The 26,416-nt window shown below is 40.3% G+C and overlaps 1 protein-coding gene across 1 annotated transcript; it reads right to left on the bottom strand.

Moving 5' to 3' along the window:
• Positions 1 to 26,087, bottom strand: RESF1 (retroelement silencing factor 1). The gene is made up of 6 exons (XM_063134954.1): positions 25,988 to 26,087; positions 25,138 to 25,314; positions 11,309 to 11,379; positions 4,702 to 10,135; positions 2,748 to 2,825; positions 1 to 1,049 (listed from the first exon to the last, which is right to left on the bottom strand). Exons 4-6 carry the CDS (start codon positions 10,112 to 10,114, stop codon positions 898 to 900), a joined length of 5,643 nt encoding a protein of 1,880 aa, XP_062991024.1. The 5' UTR covers positions 10,115 to 10,135; positions 11,309 to 11,379; positions 25,138 to 25,314; positions 25,988 to 26,087; the 3' UTR covers positions 1 to 897.
• Between the last annotated feature and the right edge of the window lie 329 nt (positions 26,088 to 26,416).

Genomic DNA, 26,416 nt, shown 5'->3' with positions numbered 1-26,416 from the left:
TTTTCAAAATAAATGTGCTTTTAATTTCATTAACAAAAAAAATCTATAAATCCCAGAACGCTACAAAATATCAACAAAAATACAAAACAATATAAAAGGCACTTAAAATGAATATTCAACATTACATCATTTTTAAGGGCATGCACCTGGAAACATTTAGCTAATATAGCTTACACAGGATTTGCCTAGTTAAGATAAGTGGCTGATGAATCCAAATGAAATCTTGACCCTCACTAAAGTTTTGGTCAGAATGCAAACTGGGTTAAATGCATAGACATTTCAACGAGAGTAGTAATATTAAACAATAGCCTTTGCTTCTTTTAAGCATAAAAAAACTCACACAAGGCATCTCCCAAATAACTGAAATTACATATAAAATAAAAGGTGACTTTCTAATAAGTTTGTAATGATCCAGCTAAACTGGATAGCAGCATATATAGTTTAGTAGAAGGCTTACCAGCTTTGTTCATGTTTCGACTATTCCCCCCAAAGTTAAAAAAAATACCATTCTATCCCTTAAAAATGCCTAGGTAAAAAGACAGGCCAGAGACCTTGGCTTCTTTTTGGACTGGCAGCAGTATTATCCTGATAAATTACATCAGATGTTGGAATTAAAAAAAAACACCCACAGAAATGTATCAGTTGAAACTGTGACACATTCAAGCGCTGAAGAATTTACAAAATAATTTAAATAGATGTAGGGAAACAAATTTTGAATGTTTTCCTTAACAAAACACAGACCACACACGAACAGGATATTCAATATTTTCTACAGTGTCCAGATCTGTCAGTCAAGTTTTATTGTATCACTAAAGCCATCAGAATATTAATATAAACACAGTCAAATCATGTATCATTCACAAACTTGCCCACGAGATCGCTCATGCTAACGGGCATCTAGTTTAAGGGACTGCTATCCAGGCTTCGACTTCTTTTTTCCAGATGCAATTTCCGGTAGGTCTGAAATGTGGAATCCTTCACAGGTTTATGTAAAGCGTCATTTCCATCCAATAATTTTATTGCAGTATCAAGTGGAATGTCATAATCAACTGCAAGAATAATGACAACACCATTCCACTGGTTTAATTTGGAGTTCTTATATGATTTGAAAGCATTGATTTAAATCATTCAAGTTTTTCCAGTGAGACTGCAGCCCTAAACCCATTTAACACTGTATAGAATTGCAGCGTCACTCATTAAATAATGATATACATAACATAACTAGAACTAGAGAGAGTTGTTCCTTGGACTTTCCTTATCTCTGTCCCAGGCACAGCACATTTCTTACTTGTATGAGGCATGAACTTTGCTACATGCTGCTCCCATTTGCTTGATCACTGGAAGCCAGCTTAAGAACAACAAGATGATTCCTTATATTTCAGTACATTATACAATCAAGTGAATAGTCTAAGCTGTTAACACCAGGATCCCTTTAAGCAACTAAAACCATAGGGTTGCCTGGAACAAATGCTACAAATATCTAAATTTATTTTTAAAAAATGTGCTTCCTTTCTGCAAAAAAGCATTCAAGGTTTGACAAGGAAAAAACAAGTATCAAAATGTACAGCTGCAGGAAGACTAAAAACATGCAAAAAAAACCCACCAAAGACAAAGCCATACAAAAGTAAAAACTTATTTAGAGAGCAATCCTAAGGCACAGGACTGCTTGGTTTCCTGGCTCTGAGCCCAAAGACAACACTTTGTGCTAAGAGGCAGAAAACCATGCACCCCACCCTATTCCCTTCCCCCTTGTAGCCAGTGCAGAAAGAACTGTGAAGGCTACCTCTCCACACATGAAAAACAAAGTATGGAGGTGGGGGAAAGAATGGGTTCCCAGGGAAGGAGAGAAGACTGGGGGTGGCTGCATTACACCATTTTCTATGGCTGCCTCAGTCTCCTTCCCTCCCCCTCCGAGGTGCTGTAGCTAAACGGGCGAATCACCTGTTGAGCAGAAGTGTAGGGCAGCTGGAGCACTCTTCAGCCACCACTCACCTCCCACCCTGCATTGGATACTCAGCAGCGTCCTAGTTTGGAAGGTGCCAACTATCCACATAGGACTGCACCCTAAGCCATCAAAAACAAAACACACAGACATTGCAAAAGTAGAACTGGTAACATACCAAAATGTTATCAGAATGGACTTACTCAAAGACTTACGGCCAACCAATGCAGAGCAGGAACAGAAGAGGCGATCTTTGCCTGCATGTTCCTCCCAGTCTGTATTTCAGCTAGACGGACATTTTCGCCCATCTAGCTGAAGCATCAACGAGAGGGAGGGAAGAAGCCTGGTGAGGCCAGAGGCTTCTTCGTAAGCTGGCCTTCCCAGTCCCCTCCTCGTCCATGGGAATGCTCCCTTTACCCTCCATCTGACATCACTTTGTGGTTCTCTCTGCACTGGCTATGACGGGGAGGTGGCACAAAGCCTTAACTCTTGGATCTGAGTTTGCAGTGCTGTCTCCGACCTCAGTTCCAAGAATCCCAACTATCCTATTGCCCCCCAGATGTTTCCCAGGGACCATAGGATTGCTCTCATTGATATACTTATTTCAAAACATACCATTATTTCAAAACATACCAATCTGTAAGTATATGAGGTACAAAAAGCACAAATACAAGTTGGGGTGGGTGGGGGTGGGGGAGAGGGCAACTCATAATTCAGCAGCCTGAACTCAATCTGCTAAATCAGTTCCAAGTTATCCTCCAACCCTCCCAAATCAAGCCTTCTGTAACGTGGAAAACAAAGTTACCTTGGCCTTCAGTTTCCTCTGTTTTTCTTCTTTTTTCAGGCATGTAATTTAACCAGTCTTCTCTTTTACTTTTGACAGCTGTAAGTAAGAATTACAAGTGACCATAGTAGCAGTCAGTTGTCAATGAAATTCAGTCTAATATGCTTGGGCCACGGCTACCTATATCACTATACCTTCTATATAGTCTGATGAACCAAAGCCACACATGTATTAGGTATACACAAAATATGCAGTCATTCCTGTTTCATAACTACAACCCGTTTGTTTGTAAACTCTCTAAAGCTTGAGCATCAGCATCTTTAAACAACACTACACATTTTGCTTGCTAATACACAGAGAAATAATAACAAGCAAAATAATAAGGCGCTCAATCTGTAAGCAGCTTGACATGAATGCAGTGATCACTGGAAGCCAGCATGGATTTGTCAAAAACAAGTCCTGACAGACTAATCTTATTTCGTTTTTCCTTAAATAATAGAAATACTGGAAACATAATATATTTTGACTTCAGCAAGATATTTGACGAAGAGCCCCATGATATCCTGATCAGCAAGCAAGTTAAATGTCAGCTTGATGGGATCTACAGCTAGCCAGAGAACCATACTCAAAGAGTGCTTAACAATGGTTCCTCATCAGAATGGATGGAGGCATTGAATGGGGCGCCACAAGGCTTGGTCTTGAGTCCTGGACTCTTCTATAATTTTTATTAGTAACATGGAAGAAGAGGTAGGGAGAATGCGTATCAAATTTGCAGAGAACACATCATTGGGTGGGACAGCTAATACCTTAGAAAACAGGAAAAAAATTCAAAATGAACTTGATACTTTAGAATACTGAGCAGAAAATAACAGAATACAATTTAGCAGAGACAACTGCAAAGTTCTTCACTTAGGAAAAAAAATAAAATGCACTTGAATAAGACAGGGGATACCTGGCTTGGTAATAGTATGTGTAAAAAGGATATTTGGGTTGCAGTCTATCACAAGCTGAATATGAGTCAGCAGTGTGATGTGGCTGCAAAAAAGGCAAATCCAATTTTACATTGCATTGCTAGAAGTATAATTTCAAAATCATGGGAAACACGCTATTCTGCATTGGTCAGACCCCATGGCGAATTCTGTATCCAGTTCTAGACACAACACTTTTCAGGACAAATGCACAGGAATCCACAACAGATTCCAGAACCTGGTTTTGGCAGAATCTGGGAAGCTATACAGTTTAACATAAACTGACACTGGGAGTTAATTTTACTATCTATGCCGCCTTGACCTCCTTGGAATAAAGAGAAAATAAAAATGTGATAAATAGAATAAAATAATAAAAAAGGAGAGTTAGTGTGTTACAAATGGATAGGATGAGCTTGGAACAGGGAGACTTGGGATCAAACTATTACTGGGCCATGAAATTCTCTTTGGTGATCTGGGGCCTGTCTCTCTGCCTAACCTGCCTCACAAAGCTGTGATGACAATACAAAAATGGGATAATCCCCATGTATTGCACTGTGCTCTTTTGGAGAGAAATGGGATGCAGACATGGGTAAGTCAACCAAGAAACACCTGACTCCCAATATTTGTATTTGACTGACATTCAGAATCCAGATTTTTTTATAAATCCGTATTAATCACACTGGACTTTAAAGGAATGTATTCCAGTCTCACTAGACTGTGGGCTAAATAGATCACTCAAGTCATATTCATTTAAATCACCTTAGTGCTACTAACATTACCTTTAGTGGTTTACCTCCTAGGCAATGCTTAGGAATAGTGTGAAAAATCAATTTCTTTATATAACTTTGTTCACCAACATGCACACAAAGTATTTTTTTTAATGTAACAACTTCAAATAATTTGTACTGCAACCAATACTCCTCTGCATCTGCAAATTCTGTCCTCATATATTTAACCAGACATTAATGTTACAGGTTAGCTTGACCTATTAAAAATATATACTGTACCTGTGATAGGGGTTCTGTTTTTTTCAGGAAGCTCCTTTGTATCCAAAATTTGTTCTTCAGAGTCTGAATTTCTAAATAGTATCTCTGGGCACATTTTGAATTCAAGCATTTGTGGTTTCTCTGCATTAGGTTGCTGGGAAAGTGTGTTGCTCTTTTTTTGGTCTTCAGGCAATCCAGAAACACTACTTGATTTCACATGCCAAACTGATTTGGAATGTGATGAGTCTATGCTTGTCAGACATATGGTTTTTTGCGCAGTCCGTTTGAATGCAACTCTATTCAAATAGTTTTTCTTTTGTTCCCTTTGAAGAGAAATTGACAGTTTATTTGTTTTTCTATTAAAACATGCTTTTTTATCAGAAAGAGATCTTTCTGACCACTTGTCTCTGTTATGAGCATCCAATACAGCCTCCTTGCCTGGAGAGAAAGTTTTAGATATATTAGGATGTCGCCTTTGTTTTTGTGGTGTAAGTGTTTTGTTATTATCTAAATAAGTTCTCGGTTTCCATGCATTTTTCCTCTCTTTTGAATAGGCATATTTCTCTAGATTTATCCTTTTAATACTGTGTTGGGTACGCTCAGAGTTGAGTTGGGTATGCTCAGAGTTGAGTTGGGTACGCTCAGAACAAGTCGATTCATTATGCTCTCGTTTTCTGTATGCATATTTTTTCTCCAAGTCTTTGATTTCCCCCCATTTCTTCCCATTTAAATGCCCTTGTGAATGCAAAGCAGAGGTATGCGGAGAGTTCTCATACCTTCCAGAAACTAAACCAACACTGCTTATGTTTGAAGCGTTTGTGGCATCACTATGCTGGATTCCCAAGGTTTTAAGTTTCCTTCCCATTGTCTTTTGTTTCTTAAAATACTTTCTTGAAGTGGGTCCCTTAATCATGTGCGTTTCACTAGAGTCCCGTTTAATTTTATATCTTTCACAGTTTGTATTGTGTTTGATTTCTATTCTTCTGTGTCGAAGAGCATCTGTCTTTGACTTTACAAGTCTTGGAGTTCCCAGTTTGTTAGAGGATTCCATCTTGTCAAGATTTCTCGCAACCACCATTTTTAAATCTTCTGTGCTTGAAGGACAATGTGTTTGATCTGTGGAGAAATACTCTCTTGTATGTGCATGGTCATGTATTTCAATAATTTCCACTGGTTCTGTCTTCAAAATTATAGAACCTCCATGGGATGGCAATTCTTTAATCACCTCATTAGTTCTTTCAGCTTTCCTAGAGTCTTGTTTTTCCAAGAATGGAAGTGGAACAGCTTCTTTATCAACTTTAGATGGTTTATTTTTATTTACTTGAAGGTTAGTTTCTTTGTTTTTATTGAATTTTTTTGTGCTTTCGTCTCCTGAAGAATTATTGCTAAATGGATGTAATGTAGGCATTTGTAGTTGACTATTGAGTACACAGTTAGCTTTAAAATTGTTGCAGGGTTCTGGTCTGTCTTTAAACATAGTTTGAGATTCTGAACACAGATCTACTTTCTGCTTGGAAGTGTCTTCTTTAGCCGGCATACATGAACAAGGCTCCACTGGATAAGATAAAGCTAACCAGCCATCTAAGCAACAGTATTCATTAGTTCTTTTTTTTACAGGTGTTTCTGCTGGGATGTTTCTGTCAACATCTGTGGCCTGTTCAATTTTAATATGGCTTATGAACTCTCTTGTCAAGTTATCTAATGAATCTGTTATGAGCTGGTTGTCTTCATGATTTTCTGGTTTGTTAGGGGGTCGTTGATCATGCTCAGGAAACACTTCTTTCATTTGCTGAGGATTTAGTATTATTATTTTAAGTTGGTCTCCTGCATCACTAGAATCAGGATTTTTTCCACAGGTTTTAGTATTTCGTTTATCTTCCCTTTCAGTCGGTTTAGCAATAGAATCTTGACTTTCCAATTCTTTCAATGCGTTCAAATCACCAATTCCAAAAGGAAATTCTTTTGAAAGTTCAGTCAGCTGATCATCCAGTAATGTAACAGGAGTTTCAAAATTGCTTTCAGTCTCTGGATTCTCTTCAGTTGGTATGTGCTCTAGGGCACTCTCTTTTTTAATAGTGCATGTGCTATCTGCAGCACTGGAATTGTTTAGGTCTTTCTCCGCAGATATCTCCTGGTTGTCATTGATTAAGTCTGAACTGTGATTACAAGATTCACTTCTCAAAATATCAGGCTGTTTATTATGTTGCAGATGTTTTTCTGAAGACGTGCCATTTTCCAGACTAGATGTCAAAGGACTAGTACTGAAGATACTAGCTATTTGTGAATTATAAAATGCATCACCTTGTACAAGAGTGCACACACTGGATATCTGAAACTCAGTGTCATTATGTATAACTTCAGCTGTACCTCCTGGTTCTAGCATATCTGGATCAGTTTGAAAATTTACACCTTTTTGAATAACTGGACTTGAGAAGTCAGGTGGGAAATTGCCTTCTGAACTGAGCTGGGATTTAAGCTCTTTTAATTCTAAAGAAGAGCGACTACCTTTTCCCTGATTTAGGTTATAAGAGTAGTTTGTCTCACTTTCAGCTTTCAGTATTCCATTTTCTTCCATGGATTTGGCTGCTTTCTGGTGTTTATCTAAATCTTTACAGTATTTAGAGGACTCTGATGGCGAACAAACAGTTTCATCAGCCCCTTTATCAGTATCTGGTACAGTGGAATTAATTTCTCCTAAACTATGTACACTGCCTTCTTCAATAATTGGATAAGTTATTTTCAAAGATGGACTATTTTTCTGTACTTCATCTTGAGTACTCTCTTTTGCCAGTCTTAAGGGTGTAACAATAGCTACTTGAGGTTCAGAACCCTTTAACAAATTGGAACTTACTGCATCAACGTTTTTTCCAAGAGATGAAGGAGCATAAGACTGGGTTGTTTCATTTGATCCAATTGTAACTTTATTTTGGTCATTTTGAGATAAGAGATTGGGGATGTTTTCCAAAGTCTGCTGTGCTTTTTTGCTATCTACTCCATCATCTGAGGACAAACTCACAGTTGATTTTGTACTTTCACTTAACTGTCCATTTAGAGACGCTGGGAGGCACTTCCCCCATAAAGCAAGACTTGTTTCCAACTCCTCCAAAGAACAAGTTCTTTCCACTTTACAAGAGTTTCCAGTAAGTGGGGTCTTCTGAACTGTGCCTGCTTCTTTAACAGCTATGGCTGTTTTAGAAAGAATAGAAGCTGTTTTAGAAAGAATATAACCTGTTTTATCCGAAACACTTTCACTGCCTCCAGTAGTAACATGATTCTCAGATTTTTGAAGACAAGAATTGTCACTCTGCTGAATCAATGCAGAGTGGTTCATTCCAACATTTAATGCTTTTTTCACGGAAAAGAAAGATCCATGCGAGGCAGGTGGGTTTTGAACTGAACTTGGAAGATTGTTAGTCACTATTTTATTGGAACGTTTGATTGTGTCCTTGTTCAATCTAAAGTGATGAAACAAGTATTCCCCAGATGCAGGTGAATTCTTCTCCAATTGATTATTAGCAGAACTAAAAGTTTGTTGAAAGCCTTGATCATTTTTTATGCGTGACAAAGATTCTTGGGTCGGATCAATTGTAGAGGCTTTGGGATTCTGCCTAGACATTCTGTCAATATTATTCACATGGTTTTGAGATATACCACCACTGGAAACCAAAGGCGTGCTTGATGAATTCTCTTGAACATCCAAATGTCTGTTTTGCTGTCTGTTTCCTTTTTCAAAGAAAGTGTTAGATAACATATTTTCATCAACAGTACCTTGAAGCATACTTCTTAGAATTGGTAATAAGTGATGATCAGTCATCTGTGGTAATAAGGGAACACCTTTGTTCTGACTAGAACCAGAGGGAACAGATGAAAATGATTGATTTGGAATGGCATCATATGAAGGAACTTGATTGGCATGTGGCAGTGGTAAAGGCTGGTTTTGATTAGTATTGCAAGAAGGTGGTGTGGGGTTAGGATTGGGATTGTGAATGGAAACATCAGAGGTCTTCTTGTTCAGTACTTCAGATAGATATAGTTTATGTTTCATGGCGTAGTGTGCTTCAAGTTTTAAGAACGCAGATCTCACTTTACGCAGTTTTTGTAAATCCAGTTGTAGACTCTCCCTTGTTATTTTAGGTTTAGCCTTGAGGGGGTTCTCAGGATGAGTTCCTGAGCTATTATCCAGAATTTTTTCTTGTTCCAAAGTTCTATTTGACTGGGGTGTTGAAGCTTCATCAGGAAGAACTGTTCTAGCTACTTGTTCACTGTTAACCAGGCTCTCTCCAACTTCAACAGAAGACTTCGCTGACTCATTAGAAAGCTGATTTTCAGCCCTTTGTCCACTTACACTATATACAGAGCTGCCTACTTCATTGCTTTCTCTAGCAATTTGTACAGGTTGAGGTTTCTGGCCATGCTGAGCAAAGTATGAATTACTAGTTTGATCTGACACAGTACTTTGATAGATTTGAACATTTTCATTAGATATATTTGCAACTGGCTGTGGTAATACAAAATGACCATGGTTTGCTTGTACAGGATGCACTGAATATGGTGGTGGACAGTTTGTATTAGTAACTTGAGGGAAGATTTCGGTTGCATTTCTCGAGTCATTAGGAGTAGGGATAGTGTACTGTGAAGTATTTACATGTTCAGAGGCATAGTTCTGTGATTGCATAGCTGCTGCTAGGCTTGAATTTGGACCATTTATTTGGTTCTGAATATTGTTCCCTAAGGGGAAAACAAAGCATGAAAAACTCTGCTGAGAATTCAAGTAATGACCTGATGCCGACTTAAGAGGCACTGTAGCACCTGCCTGGGAGGTAGCAGGCCCATTCACATAATAGTAGGGCATCAGTGTTCGCAGCCTTTTGGGAGATAAATTATTTTTGTTAGCCTGCTGATATATTTTGGTTCTTGTAGAATTAGAACAATTCTGTGGGGGGTTATTACTGTAACTGTTCATAGCAATATATGGATTTACTGTTTGAGGTATATTTTCCATAGGATTTACAATATTACCTTGTAACACTACAGATCGAGAAACATGCATATTCCTTGTCAAACTTGAATTCTGAGGCACGCCTGGGGCCATCTGGACCACCATACTGGAAAGTGAAGCTGGAGGTACACTGAGTACATGCTGAGTTGGAACAGAGCCATTATTAGATACTGATGTTTTAGGGGAAACAGTCTGTGTGTTTTTGGAGGCTTCCACAGTTTGAAATGGCATTTTATTTGTACCAATGTTGTTTGTACTAGACTGAAAGTTTATGGCTTGGTTATTTCCAAGATAAGTACAAGAATTCTGTGTGGATGCATTTGCTTGAGAAAAGGAACCTGCAGCAGTAAATTGTTGTGATGGATATGGTCCTTGGATCTGAAAGGTCGTAGTCTGAAAGCTGGAGGTGGGGGGTGGTCTTATGTTCCAATCCATTGCGATGATATTTTCAGGAATCTAAATGTGGAGGGAAAAAGAAAGATGTTTATACCAACATAATTTCAGTTGTGCAGGAATTTATTTCCCCCCCCAAGAATGAAATTGCTGCTTTATTAGCTGTATAAATGAGGAGATTTTGAAGAATTCTGCTATCATTCTGGCCCATACAGTATTAACAGATTTTAAGGAGATATATATGCCAACAGCTATAAGCAAGTTGCTTGGAAGCCTCCAAACTTGGAGGCTTTCAAGATTCTTATGCCCTGTCAGGCTAAAGCCAGCAGGATGGGAGGAACAGCAGACATGATCCTTGCCTCCCCCTCCTGTCTTTGGTGATTTTCATTAGACTTAGGAAGGGGAGCAAAAGAGGCTGGAGGCTCAAACTATCTCATATCCTGCCCTCTCTGCTCTCCATCCCTCCCCGCCCACTGGAACACCCCCCCTTTCCTCCTCTTCCTCCTAAGAACATAAGAAAAGTCACGCTGGTTCAGACCAAGAGTCCATCTAATCCAGCACTTTGTTCACACAGTGTCCAACCAGCTGTCGACCAGGAACCCAAAAGCAGGACATGGTGCAACAACGTCCTCCCACCCATGTTCCCCTTCTCCTCCGAGGTTGCTTTTCCAACCTCAGAAGGCAGCTGGAGCAGTTCTTTCCATGCTGGCTACCAGAGGGTGGCAATGCAAATCTCCAACTCCCTTTTCCGAGGCTAGAATGTTGTCTCCAACATTGGAGGGGGGTTTCCAAGCAATGCTATGATTCTTTGGATGCTCTGCCAGATACATTGCTCTCTTAATGTATTACACAGAGCTAGCCTATGGGAATATACACACATAACACTAAGCTACACAGAACCATTATTATTTATTATTATTTATTTATATAGCACCATCGATGTACATGGTGCTGTACAGATAACACAGTAAATAGCAAGACCCTGCCGCATAGGCTTACAATCCTGCATGAAGCTTAGGACTGTTGCACATATGCCCTCCTCCCGCATGACCAGGACAAGAGAAGGAATAAAACAAATTCTTGGCATATTGTTGTGGTTTAAACGGAATTCTAGTTAATTACTAAACAAGCCAACAATATAGCATTGCTATATAACATGTTAAGATACATATATTCCATTAGTTCCTTTGCAGCATACAGAAACTAACTAAATTAAAACAGCAAAACAATACTTACAATTTGTTAATTTAAATTTTATCCAAGCTTGTTTAATCTTCAGTGTCATCAGTATCACATGGTAAGGTTTTCTAAAAAAAATCAACAAGAAAGAATATATGGTTCCCAGAGCACAATGCACTTTTCCACACACATTTGTAGAATTGCTATACAGAAAGAGAATACTAGATATCCACACAGAAGTTATTACACTACTTTTGGTTAAGCCTGATATGCCTCAATACAAGCCTGATTTGCCTCAATGCTTTTGTCATCTCAAAAGAAAAGATCACATGAGAAAACTGGACTTGAGGGGCTGGGGAATAAAGGAGAGAAAACAAGATTTCTATAAGCATATTGGGGGTGGGGGGAGAATCATGAGGAAAAGGACATAGGTTGCCTGGAACAAGAGAGTCTGACACCTCCTGTTTGACCCAAAAGTGAGGTTCTTTTGAAGAAGTGTAATGAAATTACTGTCATTTTACATTAATTACTAAAACAACCTTTTTAGGCTAAATGCATTTTTTAGAAATATTGTTGTGTCACCGGGTGGGATTTTTTTAAACCCATGATGGCTTTTTTGGCCAAAACAACCCACTCTAATAAGCCACACTCTACAGAGTGAGTTATTGAACCTATTGTGGGTTATCATGTTGTCTGGCGGTCACTGTTGGTTGGGTGGAAGAAATCAGAATGTGAGCCTGAACCTGGCTACCTCTATCTTGTTCAGATCTAGGACAGCTGAGTAGAATGTGAAGCTTGACCTTTTGGCCAAAACTGAGAGGGATAATAACTGTACCCTAACTGTCAAACATAATGATTAATTTAGATGTTTTTCATGCTTACATCCTGTACCTCCACCCTGCTAGAGCAATGCATAACAAAGATAAGAAATTATTTCCTCCAACACGTAACATCCGGTAATATGTACATCCTGTGTTCCCATAGCCCATAGCCATGTGTGTAACATAGATAAGCTGGCTGTAGTATTTACATCAATATGAGATGTCTATAAATGTTTGTGATGTTGTACCAAATTTAGTCTTACTTCGGGCTCGTCCTTGAGTGCAGACTCCTTGCAATTGCTCGTAATTAACTTTCATTACAGAGAAGGAGACGCGGTCTTGAGATTCTTTGAACTGAACAATCCCAAATCAGGGAGAACAGTCTTCTAGTTCCTCCAACAGTTGTTTTACTTGTCTACAGAGTCATGCGGCAACAGCAATTCAGATCACTGCCATCACTCTGTTCATCAGGACAGTTCTCTGATTAATGGAAACTCCGAGTTTGCTCCCGATTATGAGATGCTGTGTTTGAAATGCTGTCCCAATCCTGCAAAGCCTCAAGGTTTTATAGCCACCTCCCCCTTTTTGGTGCACTCAAAATATTCACTTGTCTGGGATAATTGTGCAGGGTTTTGATGTTGGATCAGGTGCCTCCCTATTAGGAGAAGCTGCATATGAAGTGTTGTTCCAACCCTGCAAATCCAGGGTTTTATAGCCAACTCCCTCTTTTTGGTGCCCCTGGGATTTTCATTCTTTGGTGAGTAGTCGCACAGGATTTTGTTGTTGAATCGGATGCCGTCTGACTGCAAATTTCCAATGCTTTAGAGGTGAAACAGCACTTCTGCTCAGGCAGTAGGATGGCAGTAGGACAGGGGACGGGCGGAGAGTCACATTCCACATAGCAGCTTATTAGCCAGTGGCGTGGGATCGTGAACTATTTCAAAAACAAGCTACTGTGCGGTGCTTATTAACCTATCATGGGCTATCGTGACATCTGAACACAGCCATGCTCTAAAACTTTCGAATATATTGGCTCACATCACTTCCAAGATCATCCTTTTCCCACTTCTCCTTTGGAAAGCTCCCTCCCTTTGGCCGTTACTTGTTTACTGCAAAAAGGGTGCTAGTTTCTTATTTTTGTAATAGAAAAATGCTTTCTTCTCCTTTGTCCATGTCTTTCTCCAGGATTTCCAAACCAGAATCCTGTCCTACTATAACCTTTTATGAGTCACTTCATCCCTTAAATGGAACCAGACAGCTGGACCAAGTCACAGGACATTTAGAAGGAACAAGTCATTGAAGTAAAATGCAATTAAAATTTAGGGGTAGGTTTATAGAATATAAGAACCATGACTCAAATGTTCCTGAATTTTTTTCAGCTATCAAATGGCTTATGGGCCTAGCTCTGGATATATTATGAAAAAAATCCTAAAAGTCTGATCCCCTAGAGGACTGGTACTAAGACTTAGAACTTTAAAACCCTTTTCTAATTCTTGTTTATAAGTCTTTCCTCCAGACTTCATATGCTTGTCTCTATGATGCCCGAACATACAATGTTCCACAACTATTATAAATGAAGCAGTTAAAAGTCAGCATTGTTTATTTCACACATCTCAATTAAAATTCCCCTATAACCTTGTGATCCATTTGCAAAGTGAAGGCTGCATTACTAGATGGTACAGGCAAAATTAACCTCCATTAAATCTAGATTTAAGTTTGCCACTCAGTGAAAGCTTGGAACTAACACCGAAAATAATGTAGCTGAAACAAAATTAAGATTGAAATACTAGAAATGCCAACAAGGAGTTCAATTGATAAAATCTATTTACATTACTAAAGTACTTATTCAAGGAGCTAAACAACTGCACAACATGTTCCACATACCCAGGAAAGATTGGGGCTATTGTTCCTTGAATATATATATACACGCAAGCATGCCACATTGCAAAACACTTTTGAAACTGAGGGTATGGCATCAGGGCCCACTGCTCAAAGAAAATAAGTCAAAAACTTCGCTAGGCTCTTCATATCTAGGCTATAGTTATTTTATTGTGTAAAAAGCATCCCACTACCATCTTTCAAGGACTTCAACTTATGGCACAAGTGGTTACATACTGTTGGAAAGGCACAATGACCGTGTTCAGAAGACACCTTAAACCACAGCTTTAACCATGGTGAATAAGGTTTTTTGCTTTATTCACCATGGTTAAAGCCGTGGTTTAAGGTGTCTTCTGAACATTGCCAATGGGTATGTTGATATGCAATGCTAAATTAGGGCAGGTGACCTGGTGCCCTCCAGAAGTCCTGGGACTACAACTCCAGCCAACATGGCAAATAGTCAGGGATTATGAGAGTTGTAGTCCATCATCATTGGAAGGTACCCAGTTGCCTGTGCTAATCATAGTTTATTGTTACAAGAATGTGCCTAGGTAAGCCTCAGGCTTCCCTCGCACAGTTTCAATTAAGAAATTCAAAGGTTTTGCTTTCATTTTCTATTATTAACAATGTGCTGTTCAAACCCTAAATTGTAGTAACTCTTTGCTATGAAGTCAGCTTTTTTCCAGTAACAATTATTAACAACTGTCCATCTGGGTTTGGATGACACAGCAAGCTATGATTAATATAAAATAGAAGTGAAGCTGCCTCATGGCTGCAATGGAGGAAAGGGTGTGCAAGCCCAAGGCTTAGTCTCAGAATGCTAAATTATGATTTAGTGTTTTGTCTGATCGGCGCATTCAAGGGCTGCGTTTGGATGTCACCATAGCCCTTGATGGGTTAACAAGCTACTCACAGTAGCATATTTTTCAATAGCCCATGCTCCCCTACTACATGAGCAGTCTAAGAAGCTAGTGTGAGTAGCTTATTAAGCTACTGTGTGTAATTTGACTAACCCGCCCCACATCCTGCTGCAGTCTTCCCACCTGAGCAGTGGTGCTGCTTCATCTCCGTATTTCATCGAGACAAAACATCATACACAACCTCCCCACACCCGATCCACCATTAAACCCCTGCACAGTAATTCACCAAGAAGGGGAAATCCCAAGTGCACCAAAAAGGGGCAAATGGCTACAAAACCTTGGGGGTGTGTGTGGCAGGATCGGGATCAAACTCCACACACAGGTTTTCCTAGTCAGGAGGCAACTGATCCAAAAGGGGGAAGTGGCTAAAAAACCATGCGTGCTTGCAGGACTGGGACCAAAATCCACACACAGGCTCTCCTAGTCTGGAAGCACCCAATCCACCATCAAACCCCTGCACATTTACTCCAGAGGAACAGAAATCCTAAGTGCATCAAAAAGGGGGAGATGCCTAGAAAACCTTGGGGGGTTGCAGGATTGGGATCAAACCTCATAGCCAGCCTCCTCTACAGAGCTGGCTTGGGCCCTTTAACGTATTCCTAATCAGTAAGCCAGCTAAGAGCAGAGAGGCAGTTTCCTTCCTTATTACAGCACACAGATGTTGTTTTGAAGTTGGTTATGCTTCTCGGAAACCACCAGATGTGTTTTCAGGCCTTCAGCTTGTCTATTGCTTTTACATTCATGCTACCTCACAGACCATGCCTTAAAGCACATTGAGCACACTAACCTTGGTCAAGATAAGCCTGTAATGCTTGTCTAGGCCTAACAGTTTGCAGGATTGGGATTAAACCTCATAGCCAGCCTCCTCTACTAAGGAGACATTTGATGCACTATGAAAACCCAGTGCCCTAACTCTGAAAGCAGCAAAAAATCCCAGGGGCACCACACTAGAGGCATTCAAGAGGCAGCTGGACAACCATCTGTCAGGGATGCTTTAGGGTGGATTCCTGCATTGAGCAGGGGTTTGGTCTCAATGGCCTTGTAGGCCCCTTCCAACTCTGCTATTCTATGATTCTCTACACTGCTGGTTTGGGTCCTTTAACATATTCCTAATCAGTAAACCACTGAAGACCGGAGAGGCAGCTGTTTTGACTGTTCTTGACACACAGCTCTATAGCTAGCCAAAATAACCCACAGTGACAGCCACACAATACAATAACCCACGATAAGTTAAATAAACCACTCTACAGATCATGGGTTATTATAATGTTGGGCTCTTCAAGAGTTTCGTGGAGATAGGTTCAAAATAATCAAGGCTCCCATATAGCAAACAAACAGTTTACTTCTTCAATCCAAATCCAAGTCCAAACAGGTACCAGCATACTCTCCATACTAGGATCTAACTACCGTATTTCTTCGATTATAAGACACCATCGATTGTAAGACACACACTAATTTCAGTACCACCAACAGAAAAAAAGCTTTAATTCTAAGAAAAAATAAATTTCTTAGAATATCTTTTATGAGTAGAATTTCTTAGAATATCTTAGAAAGAAATTTCTAAGAATGAATTCTAAGAATAAAATAAAACTCTAAAATATATTGAACAAATATTTTTCTTATAGGTAATAGAATTCAATTTACTAACAACAACAATAGGGAAACACACTAAATGTAAACAATGTACACAAAATAATACAAAATTTCACCACAGGTATTTTATTCATCTCTTCCTTCTGAATCAGTATCAGATTCTGATTCATCAGAGTCTGATTCTTCTGAGCCGTCTTTATCTTTATTGTTCCATCATATATCGTCTTGAGCCATCTAGAGCGTTGGTGATGCAACATTTTTTAAATGACTGCTGCACTATTCTACTTGGGATTAGCTTCCAAGCTGTTGATACCCATTCTGCCAATTTTGATGCCGATGCTTTCTTAATTTTTCCAGGTGTCAGCGGAAGGTTGTCAGTCAACAGCCAGGATTCATATTCCTTTCTCAAGTAATCCTTAAATGGTTTGTTGACTGAAATGTCGAGTGGCTGCAATTGGCTAGTCATGCCACCAGGAAACACAACCAAGTCACAACATTTTTGCACAATTTTATTTTTGACTTGGTCGGACAAATGTCCACGAAACGCATCAAGTACTAGCATGCTAGGTGGGTTACGAAGACTTCCAGGACGTCTATTCCACACAACACTTAACCAGTCTTCCATAAGCTCTGCCGTCATCCATCCATTTTTCTGTGCATGCACAATAACATCTTTGGGGAAAATTTCATTCTTCAGTATGGTTTTTCGATTTACAATTAAATATGGTGGCAACTTTCCACCATCAGCGGCGATAGCAACCCAGTGATACGCTGCTTTTCATAGCCAGTGCTTATAATCTTGACTTCTTCAGCACCTTTAGCATTGACGGTGTAATTTCAAGGCATATCAAAGAAGCATTTCATCAGCATTTCCTATTTGACTGAATTCATATTTTCTTTTTTTCTTTAATTTGATCACGTGTTGCTGAAAGTTAATCAGCTTCTGTTGAAAGTCTGCAGGGATTTTTTGACAGATAGATGTTAGGCATCTCAACAATAACCCGCTACAACGCATGAGTCTGTCACACCAGCCTCAACTGCCTTTAAAAAATATTTCCTCTATTCCAAGGGTCTTGGCGATTTCTACGGCTTTCAATTGCATGGCTTGTCGAGTGATGGGCAATCCGCATGTCTGCGTTACAAAACGTATCACAGCTTCATCGACTTGTGGAAATCTTCCTTTCTTAGGCCCTGTAAAGCACTTGGTTGTTGCTTTGCATGAAAATATGGACTTGCGATCATTTCTCCAATGACGAACATTTACCTCACTAATGTCAAAGTGTCAACTCGCAGCTCTATTGCCATGTTCTTCTTCATACACAATAACTTTTCGTTTCAATGCAGCTTCGTAGTGCAATTTTTTTGACAACATTTTGATGTGCAATATGGGACCAAAATGAATGAAATACAGTAACTCAACTTTTTACATAGTAGGTGGTTTCAAGATACAACCAAAACTTCCTAGCTGTCGCGGAATGAGCTCCACTATAATGTAATAACAGTGGCTCCACACTTGCAAAGCGCGCCACTTTATTCAACAATGGAATAGCGAGAGCGGGGTGGAGGGATAACGGTCATACTTGGAGGCGGGGTTTCCGCGTAAAAATAAAACGTGTGGTGCCGTCTGCAAAGCGTGGAATTTTTTTTTAAAAAAACTGCGATTCTAAGACACACACAGTTTTTAGAGATGTTTATATGGGGGGGGGAAGTTCATCTTAGAATCGGTAACCCCCAAACCTTGATTAGTTACTTTTCAGCTGTGCTCAAAAACAGTTTATCTTAAAGAGACATTACACCACATCTCATTTCATAAAAAAACCCATACATAGATATAAAAGCATACAGACACATAAAAACTATATATCACAAACTATTAACTAAAAGGTTATAAACAAGTACTACAGAATTTCAATTAACAAATTATAATCCAGAGAAACTCAAAATATACCCATATAATTAAATGCATTTCCAAATGAAATCAACTCAGATTATGGATATATTATGTATAATATGTCTAAGAAGCCAATGTTGTTTCCCAAGTGGCAATCTTGTAAAAACATGAATATATATTATCACACAGCACTGGATGATAGAATTTAGTGTCAATACTAAAGGTTTTTAAAAGCAATACATTCCCATTAGAGAGTAGTTACATTTTCGGTGCTAACAGATTTGTTACCTAGGACCTAGGCTTTTCGCCTTTAACATCTCCCTAGATGTATAGTCACAAATGATCTTATTAGTTTAAAAACTATCCATTTTCACCACCCATTCTCATGTCCTCACCCAATTTCTAATTTTAGATTCTATATCTTCTATTTAAGCAAGCGATAGTTCAATAGCATAGTCAATAACTATAACATCTGCCTAGCATTTTTGTTCTGTGATGTTAAAAGCAAGATTTTTCCTGTGACCTGTTAACACTGGATTTGAGGCCCAGTATTGGGCAAAAGGCGGGATACAAATAATAACAACAATAATAATAATAATAAGAAGAAGAAGCAGCAGCAGAGACCCAAGACAAAGAGGGCTCACAGATTGTGAAGTAGAAGACTTTATTAAGACTAAGGGTAGGGTAAATACATGGGAAGAATAATTAAAAGTAACTTGAAAAACATACATAGCATAAAAACCCAGTAATGTATAAAACAATAAAATCTTAACTGTCACTACCTACTTGCAGGTAAGGCCTTGCCCCTTCCGTCATGGTTCTTTCCACATCCTTTTCCAAACACCAGAACAGGAGTTTTGGGGCGGGTTCTCAACTATATACCTTTCGCCCTCCCCTCTCCTTTCTGGTGCCAAGGCCCATTACCTTTGTTTCACACCTCCTTTGCCCTCGGAGATGGCTGACCATTGTCTGACCTTTCCCTGCTAGGTGTTCCGGCCAGGACTCTTTGTCATTCAGACTTGGTGCATAATAATACTAAAATAGAACTACCCTTCTGACCTCCATTTCACCCCTCCCTTGGCCTCCATTCTTTGTCCTTTAGAATTTCTACATATTAATATCAAGCCAACTGCATCACCCATTTGTCCTCTGCCCAGAGCGTTGGATATATTGCAAAATGCCTGCTTGAATCAGCTAATCACAAGACCCTGTATACGTGTCACAGCCGAGCCTAAGGTAGTGGGCCGGGAGCATAGCCTTGAGTTCTGAGTGCAAAGAATGACCATATAAGGACTGTCGGTTCCAGAGTAAGGAGTGCAAAAACAGCGGGCAGGGCGCAAACTTTGAGTGCTGAGTGCAAACTCTGCCCAGCAACAGCGATGTGGCACTTAAACTCGTGTAACCTCACATGATTGTGACTCATCTCCTTTGTTTGTATGTTAATATAAGGAAATACATTTAGACTGTTCTGGGCCAGACCCTGCTGGGCATTAGCTTGTTGGTGTCTTGCTAGAGTCTGATTCTACTCTGAAGGACAAATTGAGCACGGTCCTCCAGGGGAACGAACTCCCTTGGGCAACAAGAGCAGTCTATCTGTTCTCCTTTACATAAGCCTCAAGATAAAATACAGTAATCATGATAGCCAAACGCTACAATAGTTTGCAGCTGCTGTGTCCCAATTCTTATTTAACAACACCAACGTTCATGTATGAGACGCCAGTCTAGTTTTCTATTTCTCTCCGCACTGTGATAATTGCAACCATATTGCTGTATATCATGTTATTATTGTCTCTTATGCAGTCAGCTGCTATCTTTTCTAAGCACACTTAATTTATTTTATTTATTTCATTGCTATACCTCCCAATAGCCAAAGCTCTCTGACAGGTTCACAAAAATACTTATGGTACATTTTAATGCTTAGGTTTTAGGTCCTAAAGGGCAGCTCTTAAACTAAAGTTTAGGAATAGAACTCATTCCAATTTGAGAATTCAACTTTTAGTTTAAAACTAACAAAAACAAAAATAAATAAAAAGAGAATAAGCCAATCCCATGGGAGTTCAAATCACATCATTTCCTTAATCACTTACCCATTGTTTATTGTCCCCTCCAACTATTGATTGGCTATTGTCCTCTCCCCAACTCGACATCTCCATTTCAAAGGGACTCAAATAACCTAGACTTTGACTCACTGGAAACTAATGTAAACCAGTAATTAAACCATTTTCCTGTAAGCCATTATTTTAAAACTATAAACCACATTGAGTGCTTTGGCAAAAAGGCAATATATACATGTAGTATATTTTTTAAAGAGCAGATCTAATTTGAAATGTTGGGTAGGGGAGGTTAAAATATATAGATACATGGAAGAGCTCTTAATTTAATTTCAACATGCAGCTTTAGGACAATTTCTATGTAATTTTAAGGATGTAAATTTTGACTCACAATAGCAGGTATGTTGCTGCCTTACAAGTTGTTTGTAAGAGAGTTGGCAGACCTCAGACTACCTGGGTAGGTAATACAAATCTTGTTATTGGTCCAGAACACGCTGTTGGTGGTCCTTGAGGCCATAAAGAATGGCTGATACAACATGGAATAGAACTTACATTAAAAGTTATTTTATCTGTTGGATACTATTAGGGAGGAGATGGAACCATGCAGCACTCCACAAGCCAAAGGCCATGGAACAGAAATCAGGCAATACTGCTTTCTGAAACCAATCGTCTAGGAAGAACCACAACCACTGTAGTAATGTGTTTTGTAAGCATAGGCTAGATAGTCAAGACAGGCCAATACCATGGTTAATGGTATGAATTCACTAAGAGGTCATCCACCAGAGCAACCAAAATTGTTTCTGTCCAAACTAAAGACAGAACTTGGTCTGCAACAGATCTAGATAATCAGTTTCCTCCAAAATCATCTGAAACCAAGAGGCCACAACCCTCTCCAACAACTTACTCAAAAAGGACAAGTTGGAGACCAGATGATAGTTCAAGTTCTGAGGTCTAAAGTTGGTTCCTTTAGGAAGGATTGCACTACTGCATCTTTAAGGACAGCAGGAACTACACCTCTCAAAGACACAATTACTACTTCTGAGGTCTGTGACTTCTTGGAATCTCAAGACAGCGTCTCCTTCTCTGTAATGAAAGTTTATTGCGAGCAATTTCAAGGAGTCTGTACCATAGGACAAGCCCAAAGTGAGACTGGTGTTTGGTACAATGGCCCACAAATTTATAGGTTTGTAGTGGATCCTAGAAAGGACCAATCATTACGTGGATACAAAAAGGCACCAATCATTACACTCAGATTATGAAAATACATATCCAATCACAGCACACATACACTCAGATTATCCAATCCAATATAAATAGATGCAACATGTTATTTATGCCTTCATATAGAGCAGTGGTTCCCAAACTTTCAGGTAACCGCCCCCTTCGTTCCACAAACTCATGCCCAGCGCCCCCTACCCTACACTATAAAAATCATTATTCAGAAGGAAGATAATAACAATAAAATTCAAAACAGTAACAATTAATTGAATATTTATTCAAAATCCAATTACATGTTTTTAGTTTATTCAATTAAACATAATTGATGAACTTGATCCAGTGATATCATCTTTTCAAAGTCTGATAGTCATTTAGCAAGAATATTAGATATCACATTTAGTAACTAGGGTAGAGTACCTCACTATTCTATGAATTCTTAATGTGATGGATGGGCTTGATGAAATGATACCAGTTTCCCAATGTCTAGTTTAAAGTCACTTAACATGAGTCTTAAATCACCCTGTTTAGTAATCTGGAGTCGATTTCTTTGCCTGGAGAGAAGTAGGCAGACCACACTAAAACCACATTCCACCAAATATGATGTTGGAAATGCAACCAGGAGCTTCTGAACCACTCTCCATAGTGCAGGATAGCAATCAGAAATTTCCTTCTGTAACCAAAACTCCTGGTACAGAAAAGACCACCTCGAGCACCCCCCTGCTGCCCCCTTGTCTCTTAACACCCCGTATGCAATCCCACCGCCCCAAGGGGGAAGTACCGCCCACTTTGGGAACCACTGATATAGAGCGTAAACACCTCATACAACTTCTTATCTATGTTATTTATACACACAGCTCTAGCGGGGTGGGGTAAAAGGCATATGCTAACAAACATCTTCTACTCTAAGCCTAAGCGGCAGGGTCTTGCTATTTACTATTTTATTGTTTTTCTCTGTACAGCACCATGTACATTGATGGTGCTATATAAATAAATAATAATAATAATAATAATAATAAAGTCATGGGCCCTTTCTACACCTAAGGATTATCCCAGGAAAATGGAGGGATTGTCCCTGCCTGCTCCCAAGATCCCCTGTGTATCATCTGCATGCACAGGGATGATCCCGGGACAATCCTGAGAAAAAAGTTAGGTGCAGAAACAGCCATGGTGACAGTTGAAGTACAGTTAATCAGTTGAAGCACATTTAATGTAAAGTCCTGAAGCAAAGCACTTGGAGTACAGTTAATATCACCCTCTGGGCCCTTTCCACACCTAAGGCTTATCCCAGGAAAATGGAGGGATCATCCCAGCCTGCTTCCAGAATCCTCTGTGTGCAGAGGGATGATCCCAGGACGATCCTGGGATAAATGGCTGGTGTAGACATGCCCTCTGTCTTGGCCATCCTAAAGGTCAAGCTCACAGTCAGCTGTCCTATAAAAGAAAAAGGGACAGGTTAGGCTCACAATCTAATTTCTTGCACACAACCTACTGAGACTTATGCTGCCTGGGCACTACATATCTCCCTATAGAAATCTACCAATGAACTATGTTTTGCGCCGGGAGTCTGGCTCCCAGGAAGAGCATCATGGCAAGGGGGAATCCAATCTGGTCCATAAGCCAGAGATGGAACAGCTGCAGGGAGCTTGTTTCACTCTTCCCCTGCCAGGAAGAACACCTATAAGAGTTTGAAACTGTGCCCGAATTTTGCTTTATTCATCCTTCCTAATCCCTTTTATATCGTATCTTTTAGACTGTAAACCTGAAGGAGGGACTGTCTTGTTACTAACCTTCATAAGCTACTCTGGAAGCCTTTTTTTTTGGATGAAAGTAAAAATATTGTAAATAAATATTAAATTGTTTTTATACTCTGAAATGTAGGTTGTGAATCACCTTGGAAAAAGTCTTCTAGAAATGTTGACATAAATATATGAATAACCTAAACTGTAAAGCCATGATTGCTATTACTTGCTCTCCAATGCACCTCTTTTAAGCCTACAGTGGAATCACAAAGTTCGAAGATCGTTCAAACACTGTTAAATAGTTTGTAAATTTCAGGACAGTTCTTATCCAGGAAAGCAGATAACAAGCACTAAACATTCTTCATATTAGTCTATATAAAAGGTAACATTCCTCAACTCAAGAGAGCAATTTCAGACAAATAACTGTATAGCACCTAGCTGTTCAGGCACTTAATAATGTATTAAATAGAGAAGATGGATCTAAGACAAAGGAACAGAACCTTTCAGCCCAAGGGCCAAATTCTATTTTGCAAAAACTCTCAGGGGCCCGCATTTCAGTGGTGGGTAGAGCTACAAGCAAAAGGGGTGGGACTAAAAATAGTAGGGTATTTTACCCTAAAGTTGTTACCTCCAATAACTAAGCCTCAGGAAAGACATTTCAACTTTTTAGATTATCCCTGGTCTAAGAATACAGCCTTTTGAAAGCTGCAATCATATGCACACTAGGGAGTAAGTACCAGTGAAATCACTAGGACATACTTCCAAGTAAACATGCTGCACATCTGCAATTGTATGCACACTATGTTGGTTGTTAACTCCACTAAACACAGTGGTATTTACTTCCAAACAAGCATGCGTAGGATTGGGTTGAATATAAGAAAAATATATATAGATTAGATTTATAATCTAAAAATCTGTCTTTAGCTCTTCGAACAGGACGAATAGTTTCTCTCCTCCTGTAGCCCATTTCTTTCCTATAACCTAGTTTATCTAGTTCATATGAGAATGAGAAGAATCACTCAAGAGGAGCTTGTTACGGAGTATGAAGATCCAAATAAGAGTAATCTCTTTTAGAAGGTAACAGCAAGACATAACGCTGACATTAAAAAATTTAAAACATACACACGCCCTTTTTTTGTAACTAAAGGCTATGTCAGACTACTATTCACTTGCTTTCAATTCATAAATGCTTTTATCAAGAAATAAGGCCTCATAAAGATGGTCCAAAGGTCACATCAGTGAGGAACAATACAATCAAATTCACCAGGGTAATACCAAGAGTTAACTCAACAGAAGATAGGATTTTTTTTTTGCTAAAGTATGTTTCCCCCACCCTGGAAGCCTCTGAACTTCAAAGGCAACTTATTTTTGCAAACAGAGAAAAGAGTTGAGAAGAACTTAGAAGGATAGCCATGTTAGACCTCAAGAGAGCCCAAACGGAATTGCAAAGGCTAATCTCTCATATGTATGCATATATTTATTTATATAGTAAAAGACTAGATATTAATGACTGTAGATGCATAAGTGCTGGATCACACCCAAAGCTTATGTAGTCCAGCATTCAGTTTCCCACAGCAGCCAACAGTATATTTTTGGACAGTCCCCATGAGAGCAATAGCTATCTTCGAACAGGATTTTATGCTAGGGTTCTAGCGGGGAAGATGTTGTGGGTTCAACACATCTGGAGAGGAGGCTTCTTTAAACGAGGAAGGGCTAGGCAGGAAGAGAAAAGGAGGATGTCAGCGTTTTAAGAACTAAATAAAAAAGATACTCACGGGCCCACTATCCTAGCCAGAAGTAAAATCCCGTCGCCACGTCGTCTCCTTCCATTAGGCAGCAGTGGTCCTCTAGATCAGATCAATGCCGAATTTTACTCCCTCTCACCAAACGGAGATAGCGGTGGGCTCCTCGCCCAGGGTCGCGATGCCCCTCCACGCGGCGTCCCTCCACGGCTACGTGCAGGAGAGAGACGGGGAGAGAAAAAGACAGACAGCTCCAGTTAGGGCGATTCCCTTCCATTGAACGAAGCACCGGAGAGAACGCGAAGCAGTCGGCGGACCCGGCGGCTGGGCGGGAGAAGGCGCCTCCGGGTCCCATCCCGCGAGGAAGAAGCGGGCAGCGGCGACGCTTCCTCGTAAGAAGGAGCCATCCGGAAGGAATAAAAAGCACAGGCAGAAAGGAAGAGAAAGCGGAGCAGCTGAAAAACAGCTTTTTGCCTCCTCCACGCGGGTGGCGCCTTCTCTGTCACCCGCCCCACGCGAGGGACAGCCGCTCCTCAGTGGGAGGTTCACAGCGAGGACTTTGAGGAATTGGCTGCAGCAGCGTCAGGAGAAAAAGATGACTCAAAAACCTCCTCAGGCCGCCCCTTTCCGCGCTGCAATCAGGGAGCAAGAGGGTGTTTTCTCCGCTCGCCATTTTGAACTCACACACTTTTAGTTTTCCTTCTCTTCTCCTCTCACCCAACCCCGTCGAGGCACCCTCCTCCCTCTGCCCCGCGCCGCTCACAAGGCGAGAGAAAAGGCGCAGAAGGCGGCGCTGGTCGCCTCAGGCGCCGAGTTTCTCCGCGCACCGGCTTGAGCTCTCTTCCCGCCCCTCCTTGGGAAAGAAGCGAAGAACGGCACTAACTTTGAAGACAAACAAGCCACCCTCTGAAGGGCGGCTGCTTTTAAAGGCAGTCGGCTCTTCGCGTCGTCTTGGGAGTCGGGTAGGCCAAGGCGGGCGGAAGAGCAGCCGGCGAAGAGCCGAGTGCGTTGCCGATAAGGGAAAAGAGAGGCGCGTCGGTCTTCCCGCTGCTCTGTGATAAACTCCCCGCTTTACTTCCGCGGCGTGAAGAAGAGGACTGAGCCATTCGTGCCTTCCCTCGCCTTCCCTTACCGTCGCTCCCCTTCACTCTCTTCCCCACCCACCATATTTCACCTGGAACCGCCCACGAGGAGGGAGAGGGGAGAATAACATGGCGAGGGGGGTGGGGGAGAGAGAGAGAAATAACTCACCTCCCTGAGGAGGCGAAGCAGCTGTGCTCAGGTCTACGCCACCCCCGCGCGGTAAAAACAA

The sequence above is a fragment of the Elgaria multicarinata genome, chromosome 9, assembly GCF_023053635.1.
Source record: "Elgaria multicarinata webbii isolate HBS135686 ecotype San Diego chromosome 9, rElgMul1.1.pri, whole genome shotgun sequence".
NCBI lineage: Eukaryota > Metazoa > Chordata > Lepidosauria > Squamata > Anguidae > Elgaria > Elgaria multicarinata.
The sequence above is the reverse complement of the archived record's forward strand: the minus strand, read 5'-3'. Positions and strand labels throughout refer to the sequence as shown.

Excerpts from the sequence above, each read along its gene's own strand:
- RESF1 (XM_063134954.1), bottom strand. The coding sequence starts at position 10,114 with ATGGATTGGAACATAAGACCACCCCCCACCTCCAGCTTTCAGACTACG. Across the intron at positions 2,826-4,701 it reads AAACAGAACCCCTATCACAG|CTGTCAAAAGTAAAAGAGAA; the intron begins GTACAGTATATA and ends TCTTACTTACAG. Across the intron at positions 1,050-2,747 it reads AGAGGAAACTGAAGGCCAAG|TTGATTATGACATTCCACTT; the intron begins GTAACTTTGTTT and ends TTATTCTTGCAG.